This window comes from Oncorhynchus mykiss, chromosome 20 (assembly GCF_013265735.2).
Source record: "Oncorhynchus mykiss isolate Arlee chromosome 20, USDA_OmykA_1.1, whole genome shotgun sequence".
Lineage (NCBI taxonomy): Eukaryota > Metazoa > Chordata > Actinopteri > Salmoniformes > Salmonidae > Oncorhynchus > Oncorhynchus mykiss.
In genome coordinates, this window is record NC_048584.1 from 26,358,602 (window position 1) to 26,372,043 (window position 13,442).

At 40.8% G+C, this 13,442-nt stretch overlaps 1 protein-coding gene across 1 annotated transcript; it reads right to left on the bottom strand.

Moving 5' to 3' along the window:
- Positions 1–1,588: 1,588 nt before the first annotated feature.
- si:ch1073-13h15.3 (inactive all-trans-retinol 13,14-reductase) lies at positions 1,589–6,910 on the bottom strand. The gene is given in 13 exon segments (XM_036955548.1): positions 1,589–2,686; positions 3,101–3,236; positions 3,238–3,264; positions 3,392–3,431; positions 3,433–3,646; positions 3,881–4,015; positions 4,166–4,285; positions 5,288–5,485; positions 5,744–5,782; positions 5,785–5,905; positions 6,163–6,373; positions 6,375–6,393; positions 6,889–6,910. Coding segments are annotated over 13 exon segments (1,419 nt in total). The 3' UTR covers positions 1,589–2,549.
- Between the last annotated feature and the right edge of the window lie 6,532 nt (positions 6,911–13,442).

A 13,442-nucleotide genomic window follows, 5' to 3' on the forward strand; every position in this document is an offset into this window, starting at 1 on the left:
ATGTGGTCATCCTGTCTGGGTTGGCGCCTTGGGTTGTGCCGTGGCGGAGGTCTTTGTGGGCTATACTCAGCCTTGTCTCAGGATGGTAAGTTGGTGGTTGAAGATATCCCTCTAGTGGTGTGGGGGCTGTGCTTTGGCAAAGTGGGTGGGGTTATATCCTTCCTGTTTGGCCCTGTCCGGGGGTGTCCTCGGAGTGGGCCACAGGGTCTCCTGACCCCTCCTGTCTCAGCCTCCAGTATTTATGCTGCAGTAGTTTGTGTCGGGGGGCTAGGGTCAGTTTGTTATATCTGGAGTACTTCTCCTGTCCTATTCGGTGTCCTGTGTGAATCTAAGTGTGCGTTCTCTAATTCTCTCCTTCTCTCTTTCTCTCTCTCGGGGGACCTGAGCCCTAGGACCATGCCCCAGGACTACCTGACATGATGACTCCTTGCTGTCCCCAGTCCACCTGGCTGTGCTGCTGCTCCAGTTTCAACTGTTCTGCCTTATTATTATTCGACCATGCTGGTCATTTATGAACATTTGAACATCTTGGCCATGTTCTGTTATAATCTCCACCCGGCACAGCCAGAAGAGGACTGGCCACCCCACATAGCCTGGTTCCTCTCTAGGTTTCTTCCTAGGTTTTGGCCTTTCTAGGGAGTTTTTCCTAGCCACCGTGCTTCTACACCTGCATTGCTTGCTGTTTGGGGTTTTAGGCTGGGTTTCTGTACAGCACTTTGAGATATCAGCTGATGTACGAAGGGCTATATAAATAAATTTGGTTTGATATAAGCAGAATTCCATATAATTCCATTGCAATGACCCAAATGACGCCCCTGGGTATACTGTAGCTACAGTCGTTATGTTTCATCATAGAAAGATACATTCTATTATGGTTTTGATTGATTCGTGGTTGTAAATGGAACTGTAGTATTGGAAACTTGTTTTTGGTAGGCTTGCATTGCGTAATTGATTATGTGGGTCAAATTTGATTTACAGAAGTGTATTGTGCCATATCCCAACGTGTTGCTAAACTCATGAGCGGCATGATTTTCCATGTATGAAGCTGGCCTATAGGCCTATTTATTTGGCAAGACAGCTGTGCATTTCTACATCTAACTGTAGTAGGTTGTAGGCTAGATTTGGGTTATTTGGATCTCCATTTAATCTTTTGTTTACTGCGTTGTTTACTTTTAATGTAACTAACCTAAATCTAGATTGTGTCATTCTTTTATCGATCTGATATTTAGTTTTCTAGGCCTACTACTTGGTACCGTTGTTTTGTTCTGTTCTCATTTGTTCGCATTCGCAGTTGTGTCGGTATTCTAAGCCAAACTGCTGTTCAGTGTTTTTGCTTGCATGCATGAATAACTAAGCTACTACTTTCAGCATTTAGTTAGTATTATTTTGTTAAGACAGCGGTGTGTAAGACTGCATTCACATAGGCTGTTTGTAATAGGTGAATTACCCTGTCCATCTTGTAGTCTATATTCATTACCAAAACGGCCTTGTATGTTAGGGCGCTGTCCATTGTGCTGATACAGCACAGCTGAGATGGGCTACAGATTTCACGCCAACCTGTCACTTCAAAAGCACTCAATGATCTCAGTGTCGGTTTACACTGTTTATTGTGGTATAACCTGATATAAGCAGAATTCAATGTAATTCCAATGCAAGAACCCAAAAATGGTGCCCGATAGCCGATTTCAACTGTCCCCTTAGTCACTTTATCCTGGAACCTGGTCTTATCATGTTACATGTTTACATCAATACAATATTAAATGATTCACATTAAAACATTTAAAACTTTGACACAGTGTAAGTGGTGCATACATATTCAAGGATCAATCTGTAATTGTAAAATGACATACAATATGTATACATCCCTGGGAAACTCTGTCAAACGTTTTAACCAAAAGTGTTAACCATTTTACCCCTCTCAGAACATTCATACTAATGTTCTAGGAATGAAGAGGTAACCAGAAATGGTTTGTTGGGATTCCATCTCATGATGTCATCGTATCAGAATGAAACCTGCAGTTCAGACTTCGTCCTGAGGAGGAAGTAGAGAGCAGCCTTACTGTTAACCTAGCAGGCGTAAAAGAACCGCTTGAGCAGTCCCTACCAATGGAGGCTGCTAAGGGGAGGATGGCTCACAATAATGGCAGGAACGGTGCGACTGATGGCATCAAACACATGGAATCCATGTGTTTGTTGTATTTGATACCATTCCTCCTATTGCACTCCAGCCATTACCACGAGCCCGTCCTCCTCAATTAAGGCACCACCAACCTCCTGTGGTCCCTACATGCGGTTTTCAGAGGAAACGGAAGCTATGTTGAAGATGCTGTATCCCTGAAAAACGGATGTTAGTGGTTTCTTCTTCTTTTTCGACCCTGTATAGGCTACCTTACTGTAGAAGTAGTGTGTAGGGTGAAGCTGGCCCTAGACGCTGATCTTGGGTCAGTTTTAAAATTGTCCCATCTTGTGATTTAGGTTAGGAAAGTTCAATTATAGGGGAAACTTCGCTCCGGAGCGTAGAAATGGAGTGGTCTCCTCACTCTCGCTTCTTAACCAGCCTGGCCATCTTTCTGCTTCTTCTTGAGGAAGAGGAGGTTGATGTAGACGATGTGGTCCAGGACCGTGGAGGCACACAGGAGACCCCCATGCAACGCTCCAGCTATCCCACAGCTGAACACATCCTGCCCTGGAAAAGGTACATCCACACAAACCATATAAGGTAAGGCAAAGATGGCCTGAAGACATGCAAGCTCCTTCACATACAGCACATTTACATAATTTAACATACGCTCTTATCCAGAGCGACTTACAGGCGCAATTGAGGTTAAGTGCCTTGCTCAATGGCACATCAACATATATTTTCCAACTAGTCAGTTTGGGGATTGTTGCAGGCCCAATGCTCTACACCAATAGGCTATCTGCCACCCAGTACATTTAAAAAAAATCAAAACAAGAGTTTGTAAATGTAAATATTCTTCACAGAATTTGACTATATAGCTCATACAAAATAGACTTTACGGCTAATGCACATTTTGTCTCACTTTATAAATGATTGAATCTTTACGGAGAAGCATTAGAGGAAAAGCTCCAGGAGTGTTACCTGAGATAAAGAGGTTTTTGACAGGGGTGGAGCAGTGGTTCCTGGCCACAGCCTCAGCATGGAAGCGGCCAAGGTTGTGCTCAGCAGAGTACATGGCCCCGCGCTGGGCTCCCAGGTAGTGCATGTAAGTCAGGGGGGGGGGTCGCAATGTCCTGGAACACCAACTGGAAACAAACGGAGCATAGAGACGTTATCAATTAACATGGATTAACCTCTAAAAAGCCGCAATCACAGACACACAGAGAGACAATATACACTACTGTATGTTAATTGAAAAACACTTGTTCATACCTTTTCCCTCAGCTTGGGGAATAGGGTGCATGCCCAGTCAGAGATTGTTTGCAAATTTCATTTTGTAGTTGGTGTAGTCATCTCCCCTTTTCCTTACTGAGGTATCTGTCCATTCCTCAAAGCACTCGTATTTCACCATGGTCAACATCGTCATGCAGGATTTCCCTGTAAATGTAACATGGTATACATCCGACACGTCTGCAGCGTATTTGTGGCACAAAGAAGTAAACACACTTAGCAGGTGCATCCTCTTTACTCATGGCAAATAACCCTTCCATTCTACACAAAACAACAAGGCTGTAAACATCTGAAGAATGCTGGAGTGATGATGCATCAATGAAACTAATCTCCATGTACTAAGCTATGTAGTGATGCCATAGTAACTGCTTGTACTCATTGTTTATGCAGCAGCGCCACCTTGTGAGTACAGAGGGCGATATCATCTCATTTCAATTCTGAAAGAGGATTCGGTGCCTGGTCCTTACGAGCCATCCATATCATTCTTTTTGAAGAGCCAGAAGTTGGTGGAGACAATACCCAGCTCCTCTTGGGTTCCATCAAAGCCAGAGAAGACCAATAATGATCCTCTGCCATGTTTCGTCATGTCCAAACGTTCCTGGATGTCTGTTAGCAAAAAAAGGGTTTTACCATCAACCCATAGCAAGACTTTACAGTAGTAAGCTAGAACATTATAAGGCAACACCTATCGACTGATCAATCAATCAATCAACTGATTGAAATCCTACATGCTGTTAGTTTGTCAGTGTAGCTCACCTGGTTTGGTCTGGGTCTCAGGGGGCAGTCATTTCTGGAAGGTGGTGAACAGACCACAGTTGGAGATGATCACAGGAGCATGTACCTCCACCTCCTCCTGTCCCTTTCTCACCTTTACACCTGGCGATGGAAACAAACAGGAGAAGACTCAGGAAGACATTGTATGCCTTTGAAATATCAACATAATCTCCTCATGGAAATATATTTCGTGATTAGAAATAGGACAAGCTTCTTTAATTCTTTGTAATTCTTGCATGCAGAAATAAGCGATGGGAAACTTACTCTCCCAGCACAACAAGGGAAGACTGTGTGGACTGTGCATGTAATTTGTCTTTGGGCTGTTATTATAGAGTTTTCACATATGTCCTACAACCCATATTGTGATTGTCAGCCGAGTGGATCAGCGGTCTAAGGCACTGCATCTCAGTGCTTGAGGCGCAGTACAGACACCCTGGTTCGATTCCAGGCTGTATCAGCACCGGCTGTGATTGGGAGTCCCATAGGGCGGTGCACAATTGGCCCAGCGTTGTCCGGGTTTGGCCGCTGTAGGCCGTCATTGTAAATAAGATTTTTTTCTTAACTGAATTGCCTAGTAAACTTTTATTTATGTAGGGGAGCCCAATTGAGACCAGAGTATCATTCACAATGGTACCCTATGTACAAACATATTTACAATCAAGAAAATGAACATTCCAAATAAAACAAGAATAAAAAACCTACAAGGTACAATTACAATACTACCAAAACAACAATCAAAACAACTGCAATCCTCAATTAATTCATTTAACACCAGAGTCCTAAACTTCCCTAGCGGCACCAGGGAATCAAGATGCAAGGAGGTAGGGGCACTAAAACTAAAGGAGGATTTACCTAAATTGGTCAAGACCAGAGAGACCTCAAGAGTTAACCAACCCTGCAAGTGGGTTTGATAGCTCATTCTTTTATACTTCAGCAATGAAGTTAAGTCAGTTGGAAGCTTGTGTAGTAGAGCTTTGTAAACTTAAAAGAAGTAATGAAGTGATCTACAGGACTTCAATAAGGACCATCCAACCTTTTGGTGCAGTGGTGAGTATTAAAACTTGTCCATTGTGAAACGGATATGGACGATATCTGTGTTCTCACCATATGCTGCCCCGTCATTGTTGACCAGGATCTGAGTGACGGGTGCCCTGACCAGGACGTTGCCTCCAGACTTCTGGATGACAGGGATGATGTGGTAGGAGATCTCACTGGCTCCTCCTTTAGGGTAGTACGCTCCTCTCTTGTAGTGTTGCAACAGAAGAGCATTGATCATAACACTGGAATCCTTGGGGGAGGGGAGAGGGGGGGGGGGGGGGGTGAGACACCTTGGGAGGAAAAAACAGAAAATAAACTATTAGCTACCTCAGTTCTATTTCATGAATTATGACAGATATTCCCTGGTTGCCATAATCCAGTTGTGGCTCAGTTTGTCTTGGGCTCTTTCCAAGCATAGAATATAATTCTGAATATATATAGAATAATACTGAAATAGTGGAATGGAATAGTATAGTTTAGTCTAGAATGCAATACAATAGAATCTAGAACGTTAAGACCAAGTACCGTAGAAGAGGTAACTGAAGATGACGTGAAGGTCCCAGTACCAGAGAGGGTATAGATGGAGGAGCAGAGGTTTGTGATGCCAGACTTCAGCAAGAACAGAGCCAGCCACTGGGGGATCAGCTTCAAAGAGGCCAGATTGTGAGTCTTCTTGGCTGACACCTGGCATGATATTAAAGGACATTTGAGGTAAAAAGTTATTATACTGTAGTGATGTCAGAGGGTAGTCCCAACCAGGGCTTGAACCTTTGAACTTGGGACTGTCAACCAAATGCCTCAGCTGTTACGCCAAGAGATCAAAATCTCTTGATGAGGTTGCTAGGTGATGGGTTGAGGTGACTACCATACTATTGATACTCATTTGATCACTTCAGTGTTCTCATTACCAACAAAGCCCCTGAACTGAAAAAAGAAAGTACCTTCATGATTTTGTAAAAAGTTTCAATGGCAGTGACGTCGTCTGGAAACTGATTTTTCAGGTGAGCCTCCATCTCTGTCTTGCCAGAGAAGATGGTGTACTCGCGTTTGTCCTCTCCCTCGCCGATCTGGATAGTGTCAAAGTGCTGGTCCAGCTCCACAAACTCCAACTGGCCCTGTGTGATCTGGTCGAAGACAATACGCAGCAGACTGCTGGCCGATGAAGTGGAGACCTGGATGGGACAATGGGGATAAATCATGTTTCAATAAGATGTTACATCAGGTCACAAAGTCATTGACTGGGGCACCACTATCTGGGCAAGTGGCAAAAACATAAACCCGCCTATTTCTACAATTAATCTTCTTAAAGATTTTAAACCTAAACCTTACCGTAATCACATTGCTAAGTAAACATTAGCCTAATCCTAACCTTAAATTAAGACCAATGTACATTTTCAGGATATAGCCAATTTTGACTTTGCCAAATGCCCATCTAGCTTTTAGAGAAAGAAGCAGGCTTCTTCTCAACACAGCTTCTTGTTTGTAAATTAATTACATTTAGATGGCATTTGTGCTCATTTCAAATGTGTTCACTCCAAAGCAATGCATGATACATTTAATACTTGGAATAAGTCATAGTAAACGTTCTATGACGTGTCTATTGAATACAAGTTATCAGTGTGAGAATGACCAAACAATGACCCAAGCCCAGCTTGGTTAATCCCTACCATTGTGTAGCTGAGTTGTCATAATGATTCAGCAAATGTATATTATCCCATGAGCGTTGGTAGACAAAATGTAAGTAAACTCATCTAGCTGGCCTGAATGCCTCTGCAGATCCTACAGCTATTGTATGCAGTAATCATGTGCCTATGAACAAGAGTTATACTGGTAGCACTGAGCCAGTGTGCCCTAGTAGGAAGTCCACTGTGTGCAGCTCACCCTGCACTAACATAAATAACATGAGCATGTCTACTCCTGCTAAGCTTCCCAGTAAAGCAATGAAAACAATCAAGCATCCTAAAAAAGTGCTAAAAATTGCCCACGTTTAACATATGTAGGTTAAGAAACAAGGTTCATGAAATCAATAATTTGCTAGTAACAGATGACATTCATATTCTGACAATCTCTGAAACTCACTTAGATAATACATCTGATGATACAGTGGGAGCAATACATGGTTATAACATTTACAGAAAATACAGAAATGCCAATGGTGGAGGTGTTGCTGTTTATATTTAGAACCACATTCCTGTAAAGCATAGAGAGGATCTCAATTATTGTTGAAGTAAAATGGCTACAGTTTCATCTGCCTCACCTAACGCCCATTGATGTGGGAAGCTGCTATAGACCACCAAGTGCTAACAGTCAGTATCTGGATAACATCTGTGAAATTCTTGATAATGTATGTAATATCAACAGAGAGGTATATTTTCTGGGTGATTTAAATATTGACTAGCTTTCATCAAGCTGCCCACTCAAGAAAAAGCTTCAAACTGTAACCAGTGCCTGAAACCTGGTTCAGGTTATCAGTCAACCTACCAGGGCAGTTACAAATGGGATTGTAATGAAATCAACAACATATATTGATCACATATTTATTAATGTAGCAGAAATTTGCTTTAAAGCATTATCCAAATCTATCGGATGTAGTGATCACAATATACTAGCCATATATAGGAAAACCAACGTTCCAAAGGCTGGGCCTAATATAGTGTATAAGAGGTCAAACATAAGTTTTGTAGGGATTCCTATGTTGTTGATATTAAGGATACTTGTTGGTCTGTGGTTTGTAATGATGACAACCAGAAACTGCACTTGACACATTCATGAAATTACTTATTTCAGTTCCTAATAAGCTTGCACCCATTAAGAAAATGACTGTTAAACTGTTAAATCCCTGTGGATTGATGAGGAATTGAACCATTTTATGGTTGATAGGGATGAGACAACAGGAATGGCAAATAAGTCTGGCTGCACACCTCCCTGACCAAGGCCCTTCACCCCCCTCAAGTTCGAGTCTCATAGCAAAGTCTGAATACTTACGTAAATAAGTTGTGTTTTTTATTTGTAATACATTTTCAAACATTTCCAAAAACCTGTTTTCGCTTTGTCATTATGGGATTTTGTGTGTAGATTGATGAGGGGAAAAAAATAATTGAATACATTTTAGAATAAGGCTGTAACATAACAAAATGTGGAAAAAGTAAGGGGGTCAGAATACTTTCCGAATGCACTGTATATGCTTGGCCTTTAAACGTGCAGCTCTGAGCTAAGGTTAACTCAATAATTTAATACTAGGACATTTATTGCAAGATATTAGCTCTTTGTCTCTCAGCTTCTTAATAATTGCCTAAAAGTTATCTTGTACACATGTCATTTATAGTATTCCAAGTGGTGATGCAAGGCTAGCTACCTTCACTACACCCATCGGATACGCCTATGGTGTAATGGTCGTTGGTGATGGAAGAAGGTGAGGACCAAGGTGCAGCGTGGTATGTGTCCATATTTAATAGATGAACACAGAAAATCCAAAATAACAAAGAGCAATGACCGAAAACAGTTCTGGCTGGTGCAGACACACAACACAAAACAGAAAACAATCACCCATGAAACACAATAGAAAACAGGCTAGCTAAATATGGTTCTCAATCAGGGACAACGATTGACAGCTGCCTCTGATTGAGAACCATACCAGGCCAAACACAGAAATAGCAAATCATAGAAAAACTAACATAGACAACCCGCCCAACTCACGCCCTGACCATACTAAAACAAAGACATAACAAAAGAACTAAGGTCAGAATGTGACATATGGGCCTATAGCATTCACATAATAATGGAGTCAAATTGCTGAATGTACTTTATTTAGTATTACCTCAACTACAGGTACAAATGGGTTTACCTTTCTAAATGCTTATCTACCTGCTTGAAGAGAAGAACAAGTTGGAATTGGTTTAGCGAGATTCAGAAAAGATCAAGACTGGTTTGGTATGGCACAGTATCTGTGATAACTTGTAACCCACATATTGTAAACTAATTAAATATAAGGTTGTCACCTATTGTAACCTTATTACAACCTTATCGCTTGTAAACTTATTCATTAAAACTTTGGCCCAATGACATAAGTACGATCCAAGAGGATGCTAGATTGTAGAGCCTAATCACCATATATAACGTTACAATAAAATACAGTATATCCTTTATTTTAACTTCAACAAGGATAGGACCCTTTTTTTCCATTTTTGCCTAAAATGACATACCCAACTCTAACTGCGTGTAGCTCAGGACCTGAAGCAAGGATATCAGATGTCCTGGGAATTTATTTTGTTTCTTACAACCTCATGCTAATCACATTAGCCTACATTAGCTCAACCATCCCGAGGTCGAGACACTGATCCTGTAGAAGTTAATAACTTAATTTTCCTCAGACAAAATTAGAGGAGAACAGATGGAATTAAACGCTCTCTGTGGGAAATAGAAATTAGCGGTACCAACGGAGCAGTTTCAAAAGCCAAAATGGCATGATGAATTATTTTTATTCCTATGAATGGGCTCTACTGTTTGAACGTCCCTATTCCAAGAAGTGAGTGTGACAAAAAAAACTAAATTCAGCATTATCTGATTTGATAGACTCAAACACTATAAATGGGAAACAGAAGCTAGCTCATATCCCTAAGATAACATTTCCACTCCTTATTAAATATTGCTCTTGTGACTGACTGGGTTTGAACCGGGTCACCTGTATGTCACAAGACTGTGTTAGCCCACTTAGCTACATCCCTAGGGGATACATTTGGGGAGCTAATACAAGTCTTCAAGTGTCTGGTAAGGTTACTCATTATAAGGATAACATGTGACTGACTGGGTTCCTTCGTAGTATAAAACTGTGTTAGCTTGCTGAGCAAGGTGCTGTGACATGGATCGGTCTCTTCAAGGAAGAGGTCAAAGGGGAGGGTGAAGTGTAACACAGGTGGTTCAGTGACCACGCTCGCATGATGAGTAATTTGTCTGAGACCTAAAGAGTTGCCAACAACTGGGTCAGGTGCTATGCGCTGCAAAGAAGTCTTATTAAGTATTGATTGTGCACAGGAGTGGCTGATCAGGGTGTGGCAGCTTGCAGAGCTGTTACTATTATTTGTTGGTAATCACTTAGAAACATCAATAACTAAAGAGTCAAGATGGAGCTCGCCCTGGATCCAGGTAAGTTTGCTGTCTTCTGGGGTAAGTGCATTCAACACGGTCCACATGCTCTGACTTCAGGTAAACAAACACATTAAATCAGGTTACAGACCATTTAGCTAGGCCTAGGACCCCTATACTTAGTGAGTGTAGCAGTATCGGAAGACTAGTAAGGTGGTTTAGTAACAGGGTTAACACAGTCTTGTGACATGCAGGAGACCTAGTTAAACCCAGTCAGTCACAAGTGTAAGATTTCATCGATTGGAAAGGCTGGAGGGGCTATGAGAGAGCTTCTGTTTACAACAGAGTGTTTGATTATGCCAAATTGGAAGGGATTGGGACAAAAATTGCAGAGTCCTGTGAGCATCATGCGGCTTGAGAGCATAACAGAGGGAACGAACATGTTCCTTAGCTTTCAGAAATGGGGTCATAAAAGTATTGCTCTAACTGTTCAAATGCTAGAGCCAATTCATAGGGGGGTAAAAACTATTAAACCTGTCACATTGGCTTTAGAAACCACTCCATTGGTATCACTAGCTTCTGTTTCCCAATTCTTCTATGCCTTTAGCTGAATTTAAAAACTACATCTGAACGCATCTGACAAGTTTAATATATGAATATACAGTTGAAGTTGGAAGTTTATATACACCTTAGCCACGCACATTTAAACTGTTTTTCGCAATTCCTGACATTTAATCCTAGTAAAAATTCCCTGTCTTACGTCAGTTAGGATCACCACTTTATTTTAAGAATGTGAAATGTCAGAATAGTGATTTATTTCAGCTTTAATTTCTTTCATCACATTCCCAGTGGGTCAGAAGTTTACATGCACTCAATCGGTATTTGGTAGCATTACCTTTACATTTTTTAATTTGGGTCAAATGTTTCAGGTAGCCTTCCTCTTGCTTCCCACAATAAGTTGGGTGAATTTTGGCCCATTCCTCCTGACAGAGCTGGTGTAACTGAGGCAGGTTTGTAGGCCCCCTTGCTCGCACACGCTTTTTCAGTTCTGCCCACAAATCTTCTATAGGATTGAGGTCAGGGCTTTGTGATGGCCACGCCAATACCTTGACTTTGTTGTCCTTAGCCATTTTGCCACAACTTTGGAAGTATGCTTGGCGTCATTTGGAAGACCCATTTGCGACCAAGCTTTAACTTCCTGACTGATGTCTTGAGATGTTGCTTCAATATATCCACATAATTTTCCTCCCTCATGATACCATCTATTTTGTGAAGTGCACCAGTCCCTCCTGCAGCAAAGCACCACCACAACATGATGCTGCCATCCCCGTGCTTCAAGGTTGGGATGGTGTTCTTCGGCTTGCAAGCCTCTCCCTTTTTCCTCCAAACATAACTATGGTCAAACAATTATATTTTTGTTTCATCAGACCAGAGGACATTTCTCCAAAAAGTACGATCTTTGTCCTCATGTGCAGTTGCAAACCGTAGTCTGGCTTTTTTTTTATGGCGGTTTTGGAGCAGTGGCTTCTTCCTTGCTGAGTGGCCTTTCAGGTTATGTCGATTATAGGACTTGTTTTACTGTGGATATAGATACTTTTGTACTTGTTTCCTCCAGCATCTTCACAAGGTCCGTTGCTGTTGTTCTGGGATTGATTTGCACTTTTCACACCAAAATACGTTAATCTCTAGGAGAAATAACGCGTCTCCTTCCTGAGCGTTATGACGGCTGCGTGGTCTCATGGTGTTTATACTTGCGTACTATTGTTTGTACAGGTGAACGTGGTACCTTCAGGCGTTTGGAAATTACTCCCAAGGATGAACCAGACTTCTGGAGGTCTACAAAAAAAAATTCTGAAGTCTTGGCTGATTTCTTTTGATTTTCCCATGATGTCAAGCAAAAAGGCACTGAGTTTGAAGGTAGGCCTTGAAATACATTCACATGTACACCTCCAATTGTCTCAAATTATGTCAATTAGCCTATCAGAAGCTTCTAAGGCCTTGACTTAATTTTCAAGAATTTTCCAAGCTCTTTAAAGGCACAGTCAATTTAGTGTATGTAAACTTCTGACCGACTGGAATTGTGATATGATAAGGATATGTGAAATAATCTCTCTGTAAATAATTGTTGGAAGAATTACTTGTGTCATGCACAAAGTAGATGCCCTAACCGACTTACTAAAACTATAGTTTGTTTCAACAAGAAATGTGTGGAGTGGTTAAAAAACGAGTTTTAGTGACTCCAACCTAAATGTATGTAAACTTCCGACTTCAACTGTATACTTTGATAAACTTGAAATGCTCATTTGAAAACATGATACCAGACCTACCATATTGAAACTGAATATATATATATATATATATATATTAAATGTGAACATTCAATTAAAGTTGAATTTGAAAACTGAATGCAATATTATTTCAAGTACAATTTATGAATTAAATTGTTCAATTTAATGATTGCAACAAAAAAAATATGAATTTTAAATACAATTTCAATTAAGAATGAGTAAATTCATATTCAATTTCTGGTGACACTAAAATCACTCCATATGTGTCATTGTCATGTATTGAGGCCCACAAGCCTCCACTTATCCATCTGATAAGTGCTGATAATCTATTCATGGACTTTGAAGTCCTAAAACAAGTAGATGTTGACTTTGAACTATACTGTACATGGTTGATACAGAAATTGAACAACTACACATGACTACACATGACAATGTTTTCATACAGTTTATTATGCTTTAAGACAAGCAAATACAGAAAGGTTGAACATTCAAATGTTTTCAACTGTAGCACCACCAAGGACCTTTCTCAGTTAATGTAGGAAAATTTGCTCAGAATCTTTGACTATCCTATTTGGCAACTTGTACGTTTTACCCCTTAAAACAGCATTACATTTTCAATATTTCTGGCCCAGAAAGTCAGATTGTTACAAGGTCAAGTAATCCTGGTTCAGTTGGGTCTACCACAGTTTTCTAAGATGGTCTACGTCATCAGAATTGTCATCCTTTCTGTATATTTGCTTGTCTTAAAGCATAGCTATATGAAAAGTAACTATAAATCCATCCATTCCATAGGATCAGGATTTTTCCATCAGGATTTTGACCCAAATCTATTACTATTTCCATTATGCCCA